Source organism: Bos indicus, chromosome 9 (genome assembly GCF_029378745.1).
Source record: "Bos indicus isolate NIAB-ARS_2022 breed Sahiwal x Tharparkar chromosome 9, NIAB-ARS_B.indTharparkar_mat_pri_1.0, whole genome shotgun sequence".
In the NCBI taxonomy this organism is placed as follows: domain Eukaryota; kingdom Metazoa; phylum Chordata; class Mammalia; order Artiodactyla; family Bovidae; genus Bos; species Bos indicus.
This window is the reverse complement of record NC_091768.1, coordinates 34,904,447-34,926,466: the sequence shown is the minus strand read 5'-3', so window position 1 is coordinate 34,926,466 and position 22,020 is coordinate 34,904,447. Positions and strand designations below refer to the sequence as shown.

General features: G+C 40.0%; 1 protein-coding gene across 1 annotated transcript in view; it reads right to left on the bottom strand.

The window, feature by feature from the left end:
• FRK (fyn related Src family tyrosine kinase) overlaps window positions 1-22,020 on the bottom strand; it is a 101,945-nt gene that overhangs the window by 25,515 nt on the left and 54,410 nt on the right. Inside the window, exon 2 of the mRNA XM_019967178.2 lies at window positions 14,016-14,137. Coding sequence (XP_019822737.1) covers window positions 14,016-14,137 — 122 coding nt within the window. The remainder of the gene's footprint in view (window positions 1-14,015; window positions 14,138-22,020) is intronic.

Here is a 22,020-nt window from a genome sequence, read left to right as displayed (position 1 = left end):
AATCTTAAAATTGAGAATTAAAAATAAAATCATAAAAATTGTGTAGTAACAAGAAAAATATATAATGTGTTCAGTGTAATAAGTGGGGTAAAAAATTAAGAGTATAATTACAAACATGAGGATACATTTGGCTGCTGCTATGTCCTGGGGTCCTTTCCTGCTGAAGAAACCCAGCTGAGGTTCTTGTGAAAACCATAATTGCATGAGGGCTGAGATGATTTAATTTGCCAACAGGATAATAGTTGTGCTAGTTTGGCAGATTTGTGAATATTTTACTCATTCTGTTTTTTCAAACCAACTGTAATAAAAGTATAGTGAATTTAAAATAAAAGCATATACATAATGCTTCCCACTTTATAGAGAGGCAACATAATTAACCACCTGAGACAATGTCCACACACATTATTCAAGACTGTCTATTAAGATACTTGATATTCTTTATATAAAGACCTCTATGAACTCATTTCTCTTTGAACTTGACACTTAAAATCATAATGCATCTCTTCTCACATAACCCAGTGAGAAGCACAATATGGTTCCATTTCTGCCTTAACTGCAAGAGAACCCCAAGCTAAACTGATTTCTAAATTGTGATAATTATCTCCCATTAGAGGCTCAGCAAGATCTATTTCTCTGTTCTTTTTCATTGATTTGTCTTTTTTACTGTTTAGCTGTATTTTACGGGTTTTTTTTTTTTAATGTTTGCTTATTTTTTTATGTTTAGCTCTGTTTCAGCAATGTAAGCCAACTTGAAAGCTTTTGTAGAAGTAAACACATTCACAAATGAAATGATATACAATCAAATAAAATGGCATATCTGCCAAACATAAGAAAGAATTTCTAATTAAATGAATTGCCCAACACTGGGACAGGCTGGTTCTCTGGGGTTTCTGGGAGGTTTAATGCTCCACTTAGAAAGTTAAAATTGTAAGGGATTTCTTGGGAAAAGCAATATTACTCTAGACAGCTTTTGCAAATTCTACTAGTCTATCAAAAAAAGGAAAACATGATACGTGAATGGCAAGAAACTTTACATATGACTGAGTCTAAATCCCTCTTTTACTGATGAACCTAGAGTTTCAAAATCAACTGCTAGTAGTTTGCAGGGCTGGAATCCACGTCTAGTCATCTAGGGTGCCCTGTTAATGACAGTAGAAATAGGAGAAACCTTTAACAATTATTTCCTGTTTCCTGTTTTGTTTCTCTTTTTTTCAAGAAATTGACTGATTTCTTAGGAGAATGTTTGAGGACTTTTAGAATACCACCTTTATCTTCCCTATCAAACTCACCCCAAACTCTCAGGAAGCCTTCTCTGTGATGGAGAACTCAAGCCCTGAATCCCTCTTCTCCTTCTTTGCACCCCGTCTCAGTAAATAGTAGACATGTTAAACAGAATGAACATGAAAGTCATGGAGAAATGTAATGAAAGATAATTGAAATACTTTGAAATGAATTTTTACCTCCTTGGGAAAATACAAAGGACCTTCTCATGTATTAACTAATTGATTTTCATAGCAGAATACTGTCTCTTTCCATTTTTCATTGTTTTCACATATGCAAGACAACTTTTGGTCATTTGCTCATTATTCCTTCACATTTCCAAAAGCAGAGAGCTCTCATTCTCCATACCCAATGAGGACCCTTGATATAAGATGTGTTCCTGCTGTTTAGTTCAGACAAGTATTAGGTGAAGTGTACACAGGTCTGTTCAGATTTGGCTTCATTTGTCATAGCTGGTGGCAAACACAGCTCTGGTCATGTTCAAGTAAACACGTCACATAAAGACAAGCCATCTCCTAGTCATAGGCTGCTTTTGGAAGGCTGGCCAACCATCTTCCTAATGCCTGTGACTAGTTCAGGTATGAATCAGGTGAACAACCATGGATACTCACCATGATTCATCACTATCCCCAGAAAAATAGTTCAAAGTACATGTTTCAGTGCAAGGGGGGCGTCAACACCTCCATCTTCCTGTGCAAAAGGGAGTACTCTTTACGCACAAACATAAAACCAATTGGATTTTTATTGAGCACCCGCCTTAAGCAAGCACTGTGCTAAGTGCCTTTTTATGTCGTATTTTATTTAATTTTCATACCAACCCTAAGGGATGTGGATATTTCTTCATTGTTTTACAGAGCAGAAAACAAAGTAGAGGGAGATTAAGTAAATTTCCCCTGGATACAAAGCAGGTAAATTTTCATTCTATGAGTTGAAACCAGGCAACAAAATGCTGAATCCCATACCACACACTTAATCCCTCCACCAACTGTCTCCTTCTATTGCCAAACAGCAAGTATTTTTAAGCTACTCTCACAAGTCACTGCTCACAGCTCAGGGAGCAAGTAGGCTTATGGGTACTATTTAATCCCAAGATTAGGATAATGCTACAGAGAAGGTCTATTTCTGCAACTGACACCTTTTAAGGGAAACATAGGTTGAACATTCTTCCATCTAATGCTGTGATTCCACTTTTCTTATTCTTACTAGTTCTGAGTCTTCTCTGCCTACATCTTCTCCTTCTATATTGGTTTTGACCTGGACCACCACCTCAGCTCTCACAACTATCTTTGATAACACTAAAGACACGCGGCTTCAGCTGACTGTACTAGAGGTGCGATGACCCCCCAGTCTCTCTCTCCAGTGCACCTTCCTGACCCCTGCAGCACCTCAGATGTACCAAGTCACAACTTTAATTCCCATGATCTTATTCCCCAGTTTCCTCCCCACTTGAATATTCTCTCTCAGCGAATAGCATTGCCATCCTGAAACCCAGACAGCAAAGCTAGAGATTCAAGGATCACCCCTGATTCCTCTGTCTTCCTGATTTCTCATCTCCAACTGAGCATTATATCCTATCTATTTGTACTCCCCGTCACCATCACCCTATGGCGTGTCCCCTCAGTTTCTCTCTCCTGGGCCACTGCTTTCCCTGTCTCCAACATCTCTGTCTATCTTCCACAGTCACCAGAGTCACCTTCTAAAACCCAGATCTGAATTTATGATTCTCCTTTTTAAAGCTCTTCAAGTGTGCCCCATTGCCTAATGGTCATACACCTTAATGGAATTCTCTTCTGCACCCTACCCTCAAGGTTTAAACACTTATTGGTAGTTTCTGGAAGGCACCATGATGTTTCCTGTTTCTGTGCATTTGCACGAACTAGTTACTCCAACTAGAATGTTGTTCTATTTATATATTAGAGACAAGTTCATTTTTCAAGCTCCAGCTCAGGCTCTCCTCCTCAATTAAGCCTCCAGACCTGAGCAAGCAGTGACTCACTTGGTCCTTCATATCCCACTGTTAATAGACTTCTGCTGTTGAATTCATTCCACAGTGCTGCTCCTGCATATTTACACTGGCCTTCTCCTACTGGCTTTTGAGCCCTTTGATAGCATTTAATTAGAGGCGCTAGTGGTAAAGAACTCGCCTGCCAGTGCAGGAGAAGTAAGAGACATGGGTTCAATCCTTGGGTCAGGATGATCCCCTGGAGAAGGAAATGGCAACCCACTTCAGTATTCTTGCCTGGAGAATTCCACGGACAGAGGAGCCTGGTGGGCTACAGTCCATAGAGTTGCAAAGAGTTGGATACGACTAAGCAACTGAGCATGCACACATACACACAATTATGTGAGACATGAGGCCAGTGAATCAATCATTCTTTCTTGGCTTCTAATAGGTGCAGCATCCTTCCCCATCACTTTGACTTAGGATGTGGGTGTGTAACTTGCTATGGAGTGGGGGCAAACAACATATGGCACATCCCAGGAAAAGTTGTAAAGAGTTTGAATAGCAGGTCTCCTCCCACCTTGCCCCTTCAACCTTCTGCTCTCCACCAGGAGAGTGCCATAGCTGGGTCAGTGGCTACTCCTTTGACCTAAGTCCCAGAACGAAAGCTATAAGGAAATAAACCTAGGCTTTCTATCTGGGACAGAATCTAACCAAGTGTGACCAATCAACGTGTCACAGGAGTAAACCACTGAGATTCAGGATCAACATCTGATTGATCCAGGATATTTTAAAGAAAGCAATGTGACTTCTGAACAAGATTTAAAAGCTGCCCAAAGATCCAATTTTGGAACTAGCTATGCTCAGATCTTGGAGAAGGCAGTGGCACCCCACTCCAGTACTCTTGCCTGCAAAATCCCATGGATGGAGGAGCCTGGTGCTGCAGTCCCTGGGGTCACTGCAAGTTGGACAAGACTGAGCGGCTTCGCTTTCACTTTTCACTTTCATCATTGGAGAAGGAAATGGCAACCCACTCCAGTGTTCTTGCCTGGAGAATCCCAGGGACAGGGCAGCCTGGTGGGCTGCCGTCTATGGGGTCGCAGAGTCAGACACGACTGAAGTAACTTAGCAGCAGCATGCTCAGATCTAGTTAGGTTACCTTTGATGAGCAACTTACTCTGTCTTGTCTCCAGTTCCATCAATTACAAAATAAGTGTCTTGAAAGTCCTTTCCAGTTCAGATTCTCTAATGTCTAGCATTCTAACAAGGAAATAAACATAGTCATCATAACATTCGAATGAGGTAGAGAAAAATTATGACTGCTACTTTCCAGAAGAGAAAACTGGGACACAAACTTAAACATTTATATAAAATCTGAAAATTCTGAAGACTCATCGTTATGACAAAGGCACCTGCAGGAAAAGACAATGGGCTGCATGTGGAGTATAGTGCTTGACACTTAGGATTCTGCCCTGTCTACTGGGCAACCCTCCCACCCAATAGCAGCTTCATTAAAGTATCCAACCCTCATTTTTTGCAACCTAAATTACCAAAATAAATATAGCAAAGTGCTGAAGTTACAGCACAAATTTCAAAGAGAAAAGAACAAAGCCAATGTCTTCTTCCTGCCATCCCAGACAGCAATGACCATATTGACAGTTTCAGAGTCCCATCATTAAGCCACGACACTAAGCTAGGATCATGGTACAAGCTCTCCAAAGGCTTAAGTTTGAATTTTAATGACAATAACATATATTTACATTGCCAGCTTAGTGCCAGGCAGTGTTCTAAGCACTTCTCATGCATTAACTGGTCTAACTCGTCTAATCCAAATACCACCAGGAGGTAGATACTATCTTTAATCTCCATTTTACTAAAGAGGGCTTCCCTGGTGGCTCACACAGGAAAGAGTCTGCCTGCAAGGCTGGAGACCCTGGTTCGATCCCTGGGTTGGAAAGATCCCCCAAAGAAGGAAATGGCAACCCACTCCAGTATTCCTGCCTGGAGAATCCCTTGGACAGAGGAGGTCCATGGTGTCATAAAGAGTTGGACACAACTGAGCAACTAACTCTTTCTTGCTTGCTAAGGAGGAACCTGAGGCACACAGAGGCTGAGTGATTTGCCCAAAGCCACATTGCTACTAAGAGAAAAAAGCCAAACCCATGCAACCATGCTGCTGAGTTTATTACTGTTGACGGGAGAATCCAACTGTCACTCTGATGACCTCATCGTCCCAACCTAGATAACCTCAGAATAAAATTCTGCTTCCAGATTTCTCTCAAATTTCCAGTGTAAGGAAGCAATCCCCATTTCTACTCCAATCCATCACTATTCAATATAGAAAATCAAAATGTTTTCCCTGATTTCAACTATTCGCTTAGTCTTGTAAAAACCACAGTTAACACAACAAATAAGTAGATACCTTTCCTATAAAAGTGTGTCTTTTCTATTTAGTTGGCATTTCCCCTCCACTGCCAACTAGAAGGTACACTTCATGAGGGCAGGGACTGTCATGTTTACCATTGTAGCCCAGCCTTCTGAATACCAACTGCACATAGTAGGCATTAAATAAGTATTTGATGAATGAATGAATAAATCACAAGTTCTTTAAGGCTTGTATCATCATTTTGTTCAGGATTATACACATAAAAGATATAAAGAAAATGATGCTTACTAAAAGTACATGAAAATAGAAATATAATTTTTGCTTCTTTCCTTTTATGGTTTTTCCTCCATATTTTACTTCTGGAAAAAGATTTCTGCAAGTGAAAAGGAGATAGCTATGAAAGAGGATTTAAGGAAGGCCCCTGACCCACTGAAACAAATAGGAAAATAAATTTAGTCTCTGCCATGGCTAGACTTTTAAGACAACAGAATACTTTCTTAATTTGTAGTTCCCTTGCCAAAGCATCTAATAACCTGAGGCAAAGCATGTTTCTAAGATGCATTAGAAATTATTTCATGATTGATGCAATGCTGACAAATAGTTATAAAGTAGCTAATATACGTGTATCATTTGAAATATATAGTTTAAAAATTAGAGCTACTCATTTATTAAATTGGATTGTGTATATTTCGTTTACTTTGTATATCCTGAACACATCTTATGTAACTATCAGGACAGGGAAAATAGATAACCTGAATCATTAAGAAAATACAAAGCTTGGTCAATTTTTTGAAATTAATAAAATTATTGCCAGTTGGATGTGGTTTTATTTATAGCACAAGATGCTAGAGATATTTTAAAATTAGAAACTTCTTTTCAACTAAAAATCAGATATTCTTCCCCTTTCTATAAATTAATGAGTCGTGGAAACAGAAAATCTAAACCAAAAAAACCTCTATTGTTTCCATAACGGCATGCTATTTCTTGATATGCCACTAGAGGGAGCACATGCTTGACTGAAAGCCCTGCTTGGCGGCAGTTGCGAAGAGGGGGGACCAGAAAATAGAAGTCAGCGTAGTGTTTTGGTTTTAAAATAAAGGTACACATATAGCATTCAGCATTGTAGACAACATCCATGTTTGTGTAAACATCGTGTGAAATATTCTCGTTAGGCTTAATGTTACAATTTTGTTTTGTTTTGTTTTTTCAATAGCATGTTTTCTCCACTTCGTGTAACAAAAAGAAATTGGACACTTTATTTAAGAATCAGGTAACCTTGAAATATAAACATTTATTTAGTTATTATTTCCCTGAGATATAAACTAAACTAACTTTCTCAAGGCTGGTGGTAAGGAGGAGGAATTGGAAGGCCTGTGAGTCTCTGACTTTCCTTTCCAAAGTCAAGATATCTTAGTTTCCTGTTCAATCAAAAACTCAGCACAATGCCTCAAATGTTCTTCCTTATCTATGCCTCCTTTGTATTCCCCTGTTCAACTCTTGTCCTAATCCTTCCCCCTTTTCCCCAGTTTGAAAGCATCAAGTTCATATATTATCAAAGCCCAAGATCCAGAAAGAACTGGTTTGACACCTCAGGTCTGGCAATGTCCTACTATCCAAAAAATATAATAATCCATATTGAATTTGGATGCCTGGAGACAAAAGTTTTTTGCCTGTGTATCGTGTGTGTGTGTGTGTGTGTGTGTGTATGTGTATACAGACATAAACATAGATATATGTACTACATAATAAAATGTTCATTTTACTTTATAGAGTAAAACATCTGAAATATAATTTATCAGTAGTAATGTTAAGAAAAGGCAGGCATAATATGATTACTTACCAAAAAACACCACTTGCTATTATGGGCAGTGATATTTGCAATTAAGTTGAACACAACTAAATTATGACTTTAATTAAAAGGCATTTTCTAAGATGGCACCAACATGTTTAAAATTTAATACATTTTATGTGAGATACTGGAATTGTTAACATAGAATTTTCTTTCTGCACCGTTTGCACTTTTTAAAAAGCAAAACATCTCTAACCAATATCAAAATGCTCCCTAATCCATAGACATTTCATTGCATAATAAATTGAAGGAGCACTTTTTTCCCAACCAACTATTACTTGCCCTTCCTTGGGATATACGATTGTATTTATATCCATGGCTAATAGTAATAGAATTCCTGACATTCTCTTGTGGCCACTATGTCCACATTAATTTTAAATGAAAACTAAATGGAGGCTGGGGGGACTGATAATGAAACACACAGCCTTTGGCCATTGGTCAGCATCCGATTAGAATGAGTCAGCAGGTCTTAGAAAGTTTGGGAGCGATAGTGGTATCTCAGCGGTTAGTGAAAGGTGGGTTTGGGTCTGAATTCTGGGCCAGGCAGAGAGATACAGGGCCACAGTGCCAATGACATCCTTCTCCAATTCTGTCTTCCCTACAAGTCTTATTACCTGAAAACAACTAATTTGTTAAGGTGAGAAGCTGTCTTTTTTCTAAAAGAAGTCTGAAACACAGCACACAGTATTATTTGTGATCTTACATGGTCCAGACCTCTGAGGTTTAACAAAGCGACAATGGCCTTGCTTATCTTTGCTGCTGGTAGACGACAGGGTAAATACGTGAGTATTTGAGCATCTACCATCTTTACAAACTGTTCTAGAAACCATGGAGATAGAGAAGAAGCATGAAACAGAAGCAATAAAAGTATGTTGCTTCGGCTCAAGGAGTGTATCACCTAGTTTGAAAAGCACGTTTTTACCTACACTGAAAGAGTAACTCATAAATGTAAATGAGTCTTTGAATATGTAAGTTCAACATGAAGTATACACACAAGGTCAACATGAAAGGGTACACTTCTTCCCTGACGAAGCTGCTGCTGTTCGCATTGTTTTTTGAATTGCCTTCAGAATGAATTTAGAAGGCATGCAGAAATATTTACCAAGTTATAAGTCCATGGTATAACTCAGGTTAATCAGCCATATGATTCAGAAATTTCTTCCAGTGATTCTGGCCACTTCCAAGTATTGAAGCTGCCCTTAATGAACATATTAACATATTAAATTGCCCCAGCTATGGCCTTTCACATAAAGTGATATCCTTTCTGTAAAGGCAGTTCTGCTATTTGTGTGATACTTCAGTTCTAAAAATTCTAGTATATTTATTTTAAAAATTAAATTATGTTGCTGCAGAGACCTACCTTATATTCTCAAGAGTAGATAGCAGGCTTCAAAGCAATCACAAAGTACTATTATAAAAGTGTTGCACATTCCATGGGACCTATGTGTTCAATGTAATGGAGATGTATCACAGTGAGTTCTCAGTTCAGCAGACACAAGTTAAAAAATAGATATGCCCTCCTGCAATTGCTTCAAACACCTCTGAACTAATTTCCTTTGGTTCCCTCTCCTCTCTCCAAGCAATGTCTTCTCATGGACTTCATCATGGCTCAGGTGACTAGTTTCCCCCAATCACAGCTACCATAGATTATCCATTCTCCCTTATTTTATCTCATTTCTGATCAGCCACCAATTCCTGTCGGCTTTATCTTTTAAATATTTCTCACCTCCATGCCCTATCCTCTATTTGCTAAACCTCTGCCCTGATTCAAGCCATCACTGACAGAGACAAACAGGACTCTCTAGCAAAAAGCCCCAGGAGCTCCTTCTAAACTGCATGATACTGGGCCCACTGGGCCTGTCCCCCCACAACCCGCTTTGAGCAGTAAGAAGGGCTGCACCTGAATTCTATTATACTTCTGACAGGTCCTATGGTTTCCTTTTCCACAAAAGAGGAGCTACAATTTCCCACAGTGCCAAAGCCCAGAGGAGCTGGGCTTTCCAAACCGCCCTGCAAACAGCTGATATCCAAAATCAGGCTAAGAGGCTTGTGCAAGTTTCCTGATGAGAGGGACTGGCTGTGGGGAAAACTGGGTCTTGCTCTAGTGGGCAGGGTCATGCTCAGTAAACCTTTAATCCAATTTGCTGATGGGTGGGCCTGTGCTCCCTCCCTGTTAGGTGTTTGGCTTGAGGCGACCCATTCCCAGAAAGGCAAACCAGTCCTGGAGCCCATGGGCTGTATGGCAGAGCTAAAGAGGACTTATGCCAACATGCGCCTCCCAGGACTGCTCCTGCTGCCGGTGCCCATGTCTGCACAGCAGACCACGGCCAACGCACCCCTCCGAAGGAGACCCTCAAGCACTGGCAGGCAGGTCTGGCTCAGTCTCCTTTCCCCAGGCTCCTGGTGCACACAAGGTTTCATCTGTGCCCTCCACGAGTCTCTGTTTCCCCAAGTCCCATGGAAGTTCTGTAATCAAATCCCACTGTCCTTCAAAGTCAGATTCCCTGGGGACTCCCAGTCCCTTTGCCGGATCCTCAGGCTGGGAAGTCTGACGTGGGGCCTAGAACATTTGCAACAGTGTGAGGAAGTCTTTGTTTCTATTGTTCTTCCTGTTTGTGGGCTGCCCACCTGGCGGGTGATTTTAATGTGGTTGTACCCTCCTACCATCTCATTGCTGCTTCTCCTATGTCCTTGGACACGGAGTATCTTTTTTGGTGGGTTCCAACGTCCTCCTGTTGATGGATGTTGCCGCATCCATCCATGTGTGCTCACAGGAGAAGATGAGTGAAAAAGCTGGCTTAAAACTCAACGTTTAAAAAACTAAGATCACGGCACCCAGTCCCATCACTTCATAGCAAATTGGTGGGAAAACGTAGAAACAGTGATAGGTTTTATTTTCTTGGGCTCCAAAATCACTGCTGATGGTGACTGCAATTATGAAATTAAGACACTTGCTCCTTGGAAAAAAACTATGAAAAATCTAAAAAGCATATTAAAGACCAGAGATATCACTTTGCCAACAAACGTCCATATAGTCAAAGCTGTTGTTTTTCCTGTAGTCATGTATGGATGTGAGAGTTGGACCATAAAGAAGGCTGAGCACTGAAGAATTGATGCTTTCAAACTGTGGTGCTGGAGAAGACTCTTGAGAGTCCTTTGGACAGCAAGCAGATCAATCCAGTCAATCCTAAAGGAAATCAACCCTGAATATTCTTTGGAAGGACTTATTCTGAAGCTGACACTCCAATATTTTGGCCACACACAAAGAACAGACCTTATTGGAAGAAACCCTGATGCTGGGAAAGACTGAGGGCAGGAGAAGAAGGGGGAGACAGAGGATGAGATGGTTGGATGGCATCACCGATGCAACTGACATGAGTTTGAGCAAACTCCAGGAGTGAAGGACAGGGAAGCCTGGTGTGCTGCAATCCATGGGGTCACAAAGAGTCAGACATGGCCTAGCGACTGAACAACAACAACAAACTCAGACTGCTCTCGAGCGCCCTAAGGCCACTCCTGCACTTGCCCCATAAAAAAAGGAGAGTAAAAAAGGGGCCGTGCAGCTTCTGGGGACAAGCAAAGCATCAGTGCAGCTGGCTAACTGTAGGTTCCCAGGCCCCACTCCATGGAATGCTGACTGACTGCTGTCTCACACCTGTGATTTCAGACAGCAGCGATGATGCTTCTGTGTTTACCTGTCATTACTCCCCAGAGTGAGTGAAGTCACTCAGTTGTGTCTAACTTTTTGCTACCCCATGACCTGTATAACCCACCAGGCTCCTCCATCCATGGTATTTTCCAGGCAAGAATACTAGAGTGGGTTGCCATTTCCTTCTCCAGGGGATCTTCCCGATCCAGGGATCAAAGCCCAGTCTCCCGCACTGCAGGCAGACTCTTTACCATTTGAGCCACCAGGGAAGCCCTGCTCCCCAGACCATCACCTATAAATCGTTCACCTGTTCTGCTTTCCACACTGCCACCAACATTTAGCCCAAGGCACTTTCTACCTAACACCTCCTTCTATATTTGAACCTAGAGAAAAAGGTCCACATTTCTCACGCTGGTATACAAGGCCCTGAACAGTTCAGCTCCAACTTTTCAGGCTCATTTTTGGCCATTCCTGCTCTCCTCCATCACTGCTTTACACACACACACACACACACCCCTGCACTATCCTTCCCCCTTTCCACCCTCCATTCCACATAACACCGGACATATCACAACCCTGTGCGTTGGCCTTGCCAGAAATAATCACTGTCACCCCGCTACCTTGTGAGGCAAACTGAACACAAATGCGGCCTCCTCTGGGAAACCTTCCGAATGCCCTCTCCTAGACTTAGCCCCTGCCCTCTCTCATCTCACAACAGGAGGGTTATAACCCTCCTAAGACAGTGCCCTGCTCTCCCTGATGCCCTTGATTTAACAAAGGCCTGGCACAGAGTAGGCACTCAAACATTTGTTCCAGAAATAGTATTAAAAAATGATATCAGCTATTAGATGTATCAACCTGAATATTGCTGATGAACCCTTTTGTCTCATGTCCTCAGGGTGGTCATTTCTTGACTATCTTCAGTCTAGTATCACCTGCTTTTGAAAGGGTTTCACTGAGGATGAATCTGGAACTCCCTCTCCTCCTCTAGAGATTTTCCCATGCAGTTACCTAAAGTAAAATCACTATGTGCAATGCAGTGTTTTTTCTGAAAAACTCAACTGAAAGTCATTTTTCAGCCTTCAATATGTATTTTTCTGAAAGTGTACCTTAAACAATAATATAAATGCTTATGGGACACCAAACATTGAATTAATATTAATGGCAATAACAATGATCATTTCCTGTAGAGTAATTGATTGAAGTCAAGAAATAGCCGAACCAGTTGACATGAAGTCAGAATTTTACATTTTTCATCAGAAAAACAACTCTCTACCAATGACAAATAACAGTAAGGCCACTAAAACTACCTGTCATGCATCTAATGAAGACAGATTCTCCGGCTACCGCATATAATATGTAATATCCAAAAGCACTGCTCTAATCCACAGCTAATTAGTGTCATGCCATTATGAGAGGTGTCACGGCCCCAACTCTCTCCCCAGATCAGCGCAGACCTCACAAGAGCTGACAGCCGTGCAAGGATCACAACAAGCCAATTAGCACCCACCCCAACCTTGGGCTGCTGCTTCTCAGCGCCTGCCCCAGCATCAATAAATCACGCTTCCTCGTGAAGCTCTTCTCTGACAGCTACGAACCGTTGCTGCTGGAGGAATAAAGACAATACTTCGAAGGAAAACTCACGTGGGAAAGACAGAGATAGAAAAGGGATATTATTTGCCTTCCTTTAGTGGCACAACTGTCAGCAAAATTGAAGACCATCAATTCAGACTGATTAGGAGACAACTGCACTAAGAAATAAATTCATGACTGATATACCTGAAGATCGTTAGTGGTAATCAAAGTCAGCAATTGGCTTGTTCGGTCATTTGTTTGTTTGAATGTAGATATATCAAAGACCCGTTTTCCCCATTTTTCTCCCGTATCACCCTCCTTCTGGCTAATGAGAAAATTTCCCTTTCAGCAGAACATAAAGGTCTGCATTTACTTGCCCCCCAGTGAATACACAGCAATCAGATAATTTGTTTGCAAGACTCTAAATGGCTTGACTTCATTGAAAAGGAATCTATAATGATATGCTGGTCTCCAAGTAGAACCTATAAAGCTTCCTAAATCCATAGGCAAGCGCTAGAGTATTCTCAGCACATAACAGCCAATATCCTTGTAATTTTATTCTAAGCCTATAAAGCTGTTTTGTTCCATAATATTCTACTTATAAAGTGTTCAGAACAGTCACTGTAGCCCGGGAATTATTTAAAGATATGACTCAAGTAATCCTACTTTTCCTGTGTTTTTCTCATGGAAATATTCTTCTTCTATATTTTTAATGCTAGGATCTAAAACATTTAATCTAGCTTTTGACTGATGACTACCTAATATATAAGCACCTGTAATGCTTAAAGATAACTCTGGGGTCCCCTACGCTTCTTGTCTTCTAAGATATTATTAAGTAAACACATACTTGACTCTTAGCCAGAAAACTACATTTGACCAAATGTTACATGTCATGGGTTAATTAAGCACATTGGCATTCAGGATTTCAATTCATTTTCTATTTACCAGGCAAATACAAATGAAATGTAAAACAAAAAAAAAGTATTATGGCAAGATCAATTCTGACAAGTTTAGACTCTGCTTCTTGCTTATCATTCTCTAGAAGGATAGACTAGTAGATAATGCAAAAGTGTGAAAACACAGGCAGATCCATATAGTTTTCATTTCATACCTAGAGAGTATGTATTTGAAACTATTTACAGATACTTCTAACCATAGATAGAAAATTTTTTTTGCTAATTTTTATATTACTAGAGCGGTTCAGTACACTTATTGTTGATACTATTCTGAAGATAGGAAGGCAAACTTAAAATTAACATGTCCATGTTCACACAGAAGAACATGACTACAGACTCTCAAATCCATACTTAAATCACACAGACAATTCCCATACCTGAAAGGGCGAAATCGCCTTTCTGACTTTCACTTTCTCTGATTAGAAAAGCTCCCGTCTGGTTTTCTGAATATAATAGCTGTTTTTCAGCATCTGTTCTCTTGATTGCTCCAAAGAACCACCTAAAAAGAGAGAGATAAATTTTAATTAACCAATCAACATTTGTTTTTTTTAAGGAGGAAGAAGTTTGTCAAGAAAGTATTTCAATATCACAGAGACTTGATACTCTTCAGTGAAACTATAACAGGTACAAATGGTAGCTTTCGATACTTGACTTGGTTCTTCTGGATGTCTTCAATCCTCATCAGGAGTCTTTAATACATTACAAAATAGGAATTTGGGTGATGTCTGTTATGACAACCCTTCTCACACATGCATTCTCTCTGAGAAATCCTGTATTCACTTTCTGTCAAATGCAAAGCTTCCAAGGTGGGATTACCACCACATGGTTAAGTTTGCCATGCTCCATGATTCAAAATTGCTCATCATCACCATCAGACTGTCCACTAACTCTCCTAACACCAGGTGTTAGGAGGCAAACATTCCAATCCAGGGATTCATATATTTCATATCAAACTGTGAACAGTCAAAAATGTAGTTCTCTGAGCTTTTTTTCTTCTGCTTCTTCTTTTTATTATTCCTTTTTGCAGCACACAGGCTTAGCTGTCCATAGCATGTGGGATATAGGATTTTAGTTCCCCAACCAGGGATCAAACCCATGTCCCCTGATTGTAAGGCAAGATTCTTAACCACTGGACCACCAGGGAAGTCCCTCTCTAGGCTTTAATTTCCACCTTTCCCCATATCCATTGCTGTCAACTCCTCCAGTAATGTAAGATGATTTTGCATGTTTAGAAGGAAGTTTTCATCCATGGAGTGAATGAGTGAAAGTCACTCAGTCATTTCTGACCCTTTGCAACCCATGGACTATAGAGTCCATGGAGTCCTCCAGGCCAGAATACTGGAGTGGGTAGCCTTTCCCTTCTCCAGGGGATCTTCCCAACTCAGGGATTGAACCCAGGTCTCCCACATTGCAGCTAGATTCTTTACCAGCTGAGCCACAAGAGAAGCCCAAGAATACTGGAGTGGGTAGCCTATCCCTTCTCCAGCAGATCTTCTCCACCCAGGAATTGAACTGGGGTCTGCTGCAGTGGATTCTTTACCAACTGAGCTATAAAGGAAGCCCCTTCATCTATGGAAAGATTATATGGAAAAGATACTTCTGCCTGAGTAGTATCTTCTCAGTGTCCCCTTCACTTCTTATCTTTACCTTCTTATCCAAAAAATTCCAGAACTACAAGAGTCAATAAAGGTGAATATGATCAAATCCAACAAAGAGTTATGGATATTAATATCACAGCCAGTTTAAAACTGGCTATGTCAAGTAAGTAGACACCAATATGATAAAGAGGAAACTGAGATAGCCAGATTTTCATGAATAAACTTTCACTATGGGGTCATAATTTTGATCTTTATCATTAAAGATTTTAGGTAAAACATTTATCTTTCCAGATTATCATCTTTTAAAATATAAGCACTGAAAAGGAAATGTAGGCTTGAGGGAAAAGATTCAGGCTGAGTGAGGAACTGCAAACTGGAAGAGGCTCTCAAAATTGGCTCCAGTTGTTTGAAGAGGGCACAGGAATCAGGGAATATGAGGGCACTAAGGTGATATAATTGAAAGAAGAAGTGGAAGAAGTTGGGAAAAAAGGACATTAAAATATAATTACCTCCTGACAAAAGTAAGATGTTTGTTTACCATTTTCCTAATTATCAAATTTCAAATTATATAATATTAACTGTATTAGCCAGGAAATGCCAGATTATGTTAGAGCAATGAACAACTCCAAAAATCTCAGTGGTTTAGAGACACCAGAGATTTATTTTGTACTCAGCTGCGCGTACACAGAAGCTCATCTGTGTACATCCTACATCCATCTCTATGTCTACCAAAGAATTTCCACCTCCATGCTTCCATGACTGGCCAGGAAGGCAGGATTGGAAACTGTGGCAAATCACAGGCTGGCTTCTGGAGCTTCTGTTTAAAGCTTCTGCTCAAGAATGAGCCTATGGACAAAAATGATCAGATTAGATCAGTCGCTCAGTCGTGTCCAACTCTTTGCGACCCCATGAATCGCAGCACTCCAGGCCTCCCTGTCCATCACCAACTCCCGGAGTTCACTCAGACTGACGTCCATCGAGTCAGTGATGCCATCCAGCCATCCCATCCTCTGTAGTCCCCTTCTCCTCCTGCCCCCAATCCCTCCCAGCATCAGAGTCTTTTCCAATGAGTCAACTCTTCGCATGAAGTGGCCAAAGTACTGGAGTTTCAGCTTTAGCATCATTCCTTCCAAAGAAATCCCAGGGCTGTATGTTCATGCCTAAATGCAAAGAGAAAATGCAATCCTACTCTTTCCTCGAAGGCAGAAAACTTGGAAACACTGGGTGGACTACACTAATGACTACCACACTGATTCAATAACAGGAACCAAATTAATATCCATAGACTATTGTTTGCCCAGTTGAAATTATAAAAGGCTTGGAAATGTTCCAACCTAGACAGCATATTAAAAAGCAGAGACATTACTTTGCCAACAAATGTCCATCTAGTCAAGGCTATGGTTTTTCCAGTGGTCACGTATGGATCTGAGAGTTGGACTGAATATTCATTGGAAGGACTGATGCTGAAACTCCAATACTTTGGCCACCTGATGCTAAGAACTGACTCATTTGAAAAGACCCCCATGCTGGGAAAGATTGAAGGCAGGAGGAGAAGGGGACGACAGAGGATTAGATGGTTGGATGGCATTCCCGACTCGATGGACATGGGTTTGGGTAAACTCTGGGAGTTGGTGATGGACAGGGAAGACTGGCATGCTGCAGTCTCTGGGATCTCAAAGAGTTGGCCACAACTGAGTAACTGAACTGAACTGATTGGAAATGTTCTAAGGTGGGAATAGAATAAATTCATAGAAAAATAGAAATTTATTTTTTTCCATCACTGAATAAATAAGTAAATAAAATAATGGAACATAATTAAAAACTCAAACAGAACCAAACATACAAATTAATGATGAAAGTATAGATTAGTCAATAAATGATGCTGGTACCATTCATATTCCATATGAAAATATTAATTCATGCTTCTTACAGCATACACAATAATTTTACATAGATTAAAGACCTAATATAAAAGGCAAACTTTAAAACATTCTGAGGATATTGGAGTAGGGAAGTTTTCCTCAACAATACAAAAAGAAAAGGAAGACATATAAGCTTTAAGGGGAAAGACTAATGACATTTATTGCATCACAATTAAAAACTAACAACACCAAGATTGCCATGAAATAAAATTTAAATATAAGCCACAGACCTGGAAAAGGTACTTGCACAGCATATAACCAAGAATAAGATTACTATTCAGATTATATAGAAATCTATATTCACTAAAAAGTAAATAAGACACAGTATATACTATGACAAAAATTGACATAGTATATACCTGATAGATGACAGAAAAAAAAAAAACCTAATAACCAGTAAAGAAAAAAAAAAAAAAGGAAGGTAGTACAGCCTTTATCTATTGCCAATAATTATGAATATTAAGAATATTTAAATATAAAAATGAGAAGTGATTTCACTTTTCAGGCTGGACAAAATTTTAAACTTTCACATTCAGACAGTGGGGAAAATGTGAAACAAGAACCTTTATACAGTACTAATACTAGTGGCAAGGTAATGGGTACAATTCATTCAGGGAGCATTTGGCAATACTTGGTAAAACTGAATATTTGTATACTACTTAACTTCCTTTCTAGGTTGTATACTCTATGTGCTCAAGGAAATATACCACAAAAACATTTACTAAAGAATTCTCACATTGAAAATTGGAAACAACCTAAATGTCCACTTCAGGGGAATTGATACATAAACTTAATTATGCATATAAAATAGATTACTATATGGGAGTTAAAGCAAATATATTGTTGAGGGACAAAAGGAAGTTCAAGAATGATCCATAACATTATAATGCCATTTATACAAAATTTAAGCAAACACATTAAAAAAAAAACATAGATTTTTATGGATAAATGCCTATTTAGTGAAAGCTAATGTTGAAAATTCTGAAAGAGATAGGAATACCAGACCACCTGACCTGCCTCTTGAGAAACCTGTATGGAGGTCAGGAAGCAACAATTAGAACTGGACATGGAACAACAGAACTGGTTCCAAATAGGAAAAGGAGTATGTCAAGGCTGTATATTGTCACCCTGCTTATTTAACTTATATGCAGAGTACATCATGAGAAATGCTGGGATAGAAGAAGCATAATCCGGAATCAAGATTGCCGGGAGAAATATCAGTAACCTCAGATATGCAGATGACACCACCTTTATGGCAGAAAGTGAAGAAGAATTAAAGAGCCTCTTGGGTGAAAGTGAAAGAGGAGAGTGAAAAAGTTGGCTTAAAGCTCAACATTCAGAAAACTAAGATTGTGGCATCCGGTCCCATCACTTCATGGGAAATAGATGGGGAAACAGTGGAAACAGTGACAGACTTTATTTTGGGGGGTTCCAAAGTCACTGCAGACGGTGACTGCAGCCGTGAAATTAAAAGACGTTTACTCCTTGGAAGGAAAGTTACAACCAAGCTAGACAGCATACTAAAAAGCAGAGACGTTACTTTGCCAGCAAAGGTCCATCTAGTCAAGGCTATGGTTTTTCCAGTGGTCATGTATGGATGGGAGAGTTGGACTATAAAGAAAGCTGAGCGCCGAAGAATTGATGCTTTTGAACCGAGGTGTTGAATAAGACTCTTGAGAGTCTTTTGGACTGCAAGGAGATCCAACCAGTCCATCCTAAAGGAGATCAGTCCTGTGTGTTCATTGGAAGGACTGATGTTGATGCTGAAACTCCAATATTTTGGCCACCTGATGCGAAGAGCTGACTCATTGGAAAAAGCCCTGATGCTGGGATAGATTGAAGGCGGGAGAAGAAGGGGACGACAGAGGATGAGATGGTTGGATGACATCACTGACTCAATGGACATGAGTCTGAGCAAGCTCTGAGAGTTGGCAATGGACAGGGAGGCCTGGCGTGCTGCTGTCCATGGTGTCACAAAGAGTCGGACAGGACTGAGTGACTGTTGAAGTGATAGTTAAAGTACTCAGGCAATTTCTTTTTAGACTCCATTTCCAACAATGGCAAAATTTCTTCAGACAAATATTTCAAGCAAAGAAGCAACATGGATCAAATATATTGATCAATCCCATACATTTTCCTGATTTCTGGTGCATTAATTATCCAGCAACATTAAAATGTTTGGTCCAAATGTAAATATGTAAACCTCTATGAGAATTATAATTCATCTTATAGATTAAATTCTTAGAAGTACAACTATATCTCCTATATCTCATTTTTCTAAAGAATAAACACTCCATTATGTAAGTTTTACATGCAAACATTACATTTGTATTTTGGATAATCAAGTTTATAAAATGACATGTTTTCTCTGCCCAATATACATATAAGCAAACAGTTCTGTAAATCAAATGGTTAAAGATACGGTCATTTTACGACATTTGAAGAGAGGAACTTCTGTCTCACCCATTCTGGATTCTTGGACAATCACTTTACAAGGCAAATCACACCAGGGAAAAATTGATAATAACAATGAAATACATGAAACTATTAAGTTGGCATAAAAGTTTGTTCAGGTCTTCCCATAACATCTTGTGGAAAAAAACAAACAAACTTTTTGACCACCCCAATACTTAACTGGATGTATCAGCTCACGTAATATCTGGAATTTGACTTGGCTGAGCTACCATCAAGAAATGAAGAAAATAGGGCTTCCCTGTTGGGTCAAAAGAATTTGCCTTGCAATGCAAGGGATACCGGTTTGATCCGTGATCTGGAATGATCCCACATACATTGGAGCAACTAAGCCTGCACGCCACAGCTACTGAGCCTGTTCCCTAAAGGCCCGGGAACTGCACCTACTGTGCTCATGAGCCGCAGCTACTGAAGCCCGTGCTCCCCAACAAGAGAAGCCAGTGCAATGAGAAACCACAACTAGAGAGAAGCCCCCACGCCTCACAGCTAGAGAAAGCCCTTGTGCAGCGATGAAGACCCACCGCAGCCAAAAAACAAATAAATATTTAAAAGAAGTGAAGAAAATGAATAAAAATAGTTTTCTGGATGCAGCGGCATTATAATGCCATCTTTCACACTCAAAGATGATGCATCTGCTATAGACTGTGATCACTAGAGCGTATGCTGTTGTATGGATTAATGGGCAACTGATAGTGCAGTCCACCCTCTGCATATGTGAAAATTGTTCCTTAATTTGTGGTCCGAGCCTTGGGCACAACTGCCATCCTCCTCGGTTCTGCCTTCAGAGCCCTTGCTGGCTGTGTTCTGTAGGAGTACATCCACCGCAGCCATTTTCAGCGCTTTCTGTACGCTTTGGTTCTTATGTGCAGCAAACAGTGAATGCCAAGAAGAAATCAAGAAATCCTAAGAGGATATAAAACATCAAAGAAGAGTCTTATAGAGCTTGATCCTCAAAATGTGGGTCAGCATCACATGGAAACTTGGAAATTTGCATGCTTTACATCATAGCTACTGAATCAGAAAGCCTGAAGGTGAGGCCCGGCATCCTGGGTTTTAATAACTTGTCCCCCAGTAAATCTGATGCACACCAAAGACTGAGAACTACTGAGGTACAGAAACAGTAAAGAGGCTAGAAATTTACATAAGACATCAGAGAATAAGTTAGATTTGGCACTTACATGTGAATAACTATCCAATAAAATGACACTACACACATACACATATACATTTTATTGATATTTAATGAAAATAACCTTTATTACTATGCTTTATCCACCATGAAAGAGACCTTGATTAAGACTAGCCAAAAAGAAGAGGAGCTTCGTAGTAACCTATAACCTTGGAGAAAAATGCTTCAATTAGATGAAAATGGAGGAAAAAATACAATACTTTTTTAGACAGAAGGAGTATGTAATTGAAATCTAAGATTTATTTTGCAAACATTTGAGTGTCTACTGTGTGTAAATTATATAGCCCTGAGATAGAAAGATGTGCAAGACATATTGCTAGATAAGAAAGGGTAAGATCTTCACGACCCAGATAATCATGATGGTGTGATCACTGACCTAGAGCCAGACATCCTGGAATGTGAAGTCAAGTGGGCCTTAGAAAGCATCACTATGGACAAAGCTAGTGGAGGTGATGGAATTCCAGTTGAGCTATTCCAAATCCTGAAAGATGATGCTGTGAAAGTGCTGCACTCAATACGCCAACAAATTTGGAAAACTCAGCAGTGGCCACAGGACTGGAAAAGGTCAGTTTTCATTCCAATCCCAAAAAAAGGCAATGCCAAAGAATGCTCAAAACCACACAATTGCACTCATCTCTCATGCTAGTAAAGTAATGCTCAAAATTCTCCAAGCCAGGCTTCAGCAATATGTGAACCGTGAACTTCCTGATGTTCAAGCTGGTTTTAAAAAGGCAGAGGAACTAGAGATCAAATTCCCAACATCCACTGGATCATGGAAAAAGCAAGAGAGTTCCAGAAAAGCATCTATTTCTGCTTTATTGACTATGCGAAAGCCTTTGACTGTGTGGATCACAATAAACTGTGGAAAATTCTGAAAGAGATGGGAATACCAGACGACCTGACCTGCCTCTTGAGAAACCTGTATGCAGGTCAGGAAGCAACAGTTAGAACTGGACATGGAACAACAGACTGGTTCCAAATAGGAAAAGGAGTATGTCAAGGCTGTATATTCTCACCCTGATTATTTAACTTATATGCAAAGTACATCATGAGAAATGCTGGACTGGAAGAAACACAAGCTGGAATCAAGGTTGCCGGGAGAAATATCAATAACCTCAGATATGCAGATGGTACCACCCTTATGGCAGAAAGTGAAGAGGAACTAAAAAGCCTCTTGAGGAAAGTGAAAGTGGAGAGTGAA